The following is a 3,648-nucleotide window of genomic DNA, read 5'->3' as shown; positions in this document are numbered from 1 at the left end:
GGTAGCTAGAAATATCCATTTTTCTGCCTAATATTTCATCGATTAAATTCCCAACGCTACAAAGTTTGCACCCATCTTGGGAATGCAACTCATGAGTATGATCTTTTCAACGCATACATTTGTCACTGGACCACTCTATTATTATATAACCAAAATAATACATTAACATTTGGATCATACTCTTAACTAACCGAGGAATAAACAGAGGATGTATCAAATTGACATGCATGTGACAATATACCCAAATGGCCAAATTAGTAGATCTAAAACATAAGAAAAATCTTATATGTATACGTACTGCCTACCTAAAACAGGTTGGTTATTTATATAAACTTTCCGTTTTGTAACTACAGAACCGTATATAGGTATTTCGTTTGGAACAATAGTTATACAAAACAACTATTTCATTTTAATATATAAGAACAAAACAGTGACATAGACAACGACAGAGATGAGACTCACTCTTATTACAAATGAGCCAACGACACAGCACGCCTGTCATCTTCATCTTCCCTCCCTCTGCTCCAACTCTCCACCTCATTATACACATACTAAAAGAGGAGAGATGGAGTTTTCTGAATATAACACACTCTGACCTTCTTGTTATACCACAAACAACTCTATCACATTCTTTTTTCCTCATCGAAACATTCTTTTTCTTTTTCTTATTCGTCTTCTTTTTCTTTATGGGTTGTCGAGATGTTCTGTTGACTTTCTCTGTCGCTCTCTTGCTCACCTCTCTGTTCCATATCTGGCTTTTCCGGGAAAGACAATTCCGGGAACTCTCAGAAGACAACCAACTCGGAAGAGAAAGAAATACCCTGGTCTCTAAGAACAAGAAGGACGACGACGATGTTCAACGGCTCTTCCAAAGGTATTTCAAGGGATCATCTTTAGGTCTAACCAACAACAGCAACACTCACTTTGAAGATTCCGATAGAAAGATCCCTAGTTCCCCCGATCGTCTCCACAACTAGTTAGTTACTTTAGCTTCTTCTGTTCTTTTATTTTCTTTTCAACTCTTATATTGTCCAAAACAATCCTTATATTCACCTCACTTTCTTTGTATGCATTTCTTAAATGAGAGCACTTTCTGTTTATCACTAGAAAGATATTTTGAAGGCTTGCTTAAGCAATAAATCACTAAAACTTCAAAAGAGAGAGTACGATATTAAATAATTGAATGAAGAAAATGGCAAAACCTCTACAGAAAAAAAGAAAGCTAGTCAAAAAGAAGCATTTATAATTTATTTGAAGAAATAAGGCGGTGCAGCTAATAATAGTATGGGTTGTCATGACGAAGGACACACCCTACGTTTTTTCTTCTTCACATAGGACACTTAAACTTACGTAAAAGTTGTCTCCGAATGTTAAGAAATTAGCTATGATAAAGGGAAAAGAAAGTCTTCGATGAGACAGCAACGAAGAAAGGTCAACCAGTGTTGAACATCGTATCAGCTATGTTATCAAAATAGTAAAACACTGCTTCGGTTACACTAGTAGTGAAAAGGGCATAAATAGGACATGATAAGCATATAACCATGTGCCGGGTCGTTCGTAGCCAAGTGGTTACTGAGCTCTGCCTTCGGGCCCTGGCGTGAGGGGTTCGACCCCTCCTTACCTCAGTTTGAGGATTAAAGGTTCAAAGTGACCAAAGTTGACAAAAAAAGAAAAAAAAAAAAAGCATATAACCATGTTATCGGTCATGGACCAAACCTAATGTAACATTTGCCTCAAATCCATAACTTTTTTTTTGTTTTAAATAATATGGATATAAACCCCTAAATTTATTTATTTTTAAATTAGACTTCTAAATTATTGAATTTTCTCTTTATTCGGTTACAGTCCCCAAAATATCAGGTCGACCAGAAAAAGAGCCATGTACCTGTGATACTTGTGGCAATATTTTAGGTCGAGGCGTGTGGACAGGATAGTTACTCTGCTAAAAGCACTCCCATTAGTAAATCTGGGGGTTCGAATTCCTATTGTAGGTTTTTTTAAAAATATTTTTTTTCTGTAACATTTAAAAAAAAACAATCGTAGATTCCATGTGTCAGTGGGATCCACAAACAGAGATGGGTTAAAACAGAAGCATTCGCAAGCTACGGATTCATAAATTAGATGGGGTCCATGAATATTATAATATTTTTTTGGAATTTGTGAGAGATTTGGGTATGAAATGGGGATGTTCTAGGTGGATCAATGTGTTAGCTGGACTTTAGCGATGTGCCAAGTGTCAAATTAACCGTACAAATAATTGTTAAATAGTTAAGGCCACATGCTACATAGACAAGAACTAACCCTAATATAATTTTTTTCTGAGAATTAACCCTGATATTTTCTGCCGTGAAATTGGCTCCTACAGCCAGCGCCAGCTCAAGTTCATGCGGTCCTCTGATGACTAACTCCAGAATCTACTCTTTTTATGGTTTCGTATTTTCGTATTTGACTAAACTATATAATTTTTAGATGATTAATCTAAAAAGCATGGTATCCACCTGTCAGGAAGGAAAACAAAACTAGCAATTCATAGTGAAATAAATCCCTTAGTGACTGGTTATAATTTTTAGCAAAAGAAAATAAGTAAAATGGCTATGATCGAAAAAAAAAATGGCTATGATCGACCTGATCACACAAGACGTAGAGAGTCGACGTCCCTTGATAATTGGGCTTTGATTTATTTATGGCTCAAAAGCTTCTTTTTTTTGAACAAAATGACTCAAAAGCTAATTTACGTCCAATCACTCATTTTCGAACCATTCATTACTCACTGGTCCATGAAGTTTGTGTTAATAATCTTTTGCTAAGCCCACGTACGTAGGAAACTATTATGGACTTCGGGCAGGTGCAAGTTGCCGCGGGCTTAGTGGAAGAAGTTGCATAATCCAACTATGGTTTATATATTTGTAATTTATGCGTATGTAGGAATATTTAAAAGAATTAATTTGTCTATCTAATTTGTTTACCTACATCAAAATAAATAAAAACATTTATGTTTTCAGTCATTTGTTTACAAAAATTTAATGATTAAACTTGTTTGATGTGGAGTAATGGAATAATGTGATTTATGAGGAAGATCATGTGATAATTATACGGTAGAACTTCCAAAAAGTAAAGTACTGGCCGCATAGAGTGGAGTCTACGGATCGAATAAATGAGCGTTAAAAGCCATTAACCGTGGAGACGTTAGAGTATTTGTATCACTTTTTGGCATGAAATTGAGTTATGTTGCATCTGCGTGAATTCTTATACTTCTTTCATTTTTCAAAGAATGTCATTTTGACATATTTACATGCATTAAAATTACAAAATATATTAATAACTTTATTTAATTTATAATTAATTAAAAAAAATAAAAGTTATTGGCTATATAAAAGGATTAAAAAGATATTACAAAGGATCAAAAGAGATTGCGTGTGTAAAATCATATTTAAATAATTTCAAAATGATAACTTTTTGTAAAACAGGGAGTGTATCGCTTCAATATAATCTCATTTTGCATGTGTAAAGTTTAGTTCGCTTATAAGAGCATCACTAGTAGCTTAACAATGTCTAATAGTATAGTAATGAATTAATGATTAAGAGAAGTAAATATATTATGGACGGGTCCTTATGAAAACATCATAGGATAAAGAGTTATTTTCATCC

The 3,648-nt window shown here is 34.1% G+C and overlaps 1 protein-coding gene across 1 annotated transcript; it reads left to right on the top strand.

Moving 5' to 3' along the window:
- The first annotated feature begins 378 nt into the window (after positions 1 to 378).
- On the top strand, positions 379 to 1,103 carry LOC130511469 (CLAVATA3/ESR (CLE)-related protein 43). Its single transcript, XM_057008488.1, has one exon. It carries the CDS (start codon positions 474 to 476, stop codon positions 975 to 977), a length of 504 nt encoding a protein of 167 aa, XP_056864468.1. The 5' UTR covers positions 379 to 473; the 3' UTR covers positions 978 to 1,103.
- Positions 1,104 to 3,648: the final 2,545 nt, after the last annotated feature.

Source organism: Raphanus sativus, chromosome 1 (genome assembly GCF_000801105.2).
Source record: "Raphanus sativus cultivar WK10039 chromosome 1, ASM80110v3, whole genome shotgun sequence".
NCBI lineage: Eukaryota > Viridiplantae > Streptophyta > Magnoliopsida > Brassicales > Brassicaceae > Raphanus > Raphanus sativus.
This window is presented reverse-complemented; position numbering and strand designations above follow the sequence as displayed.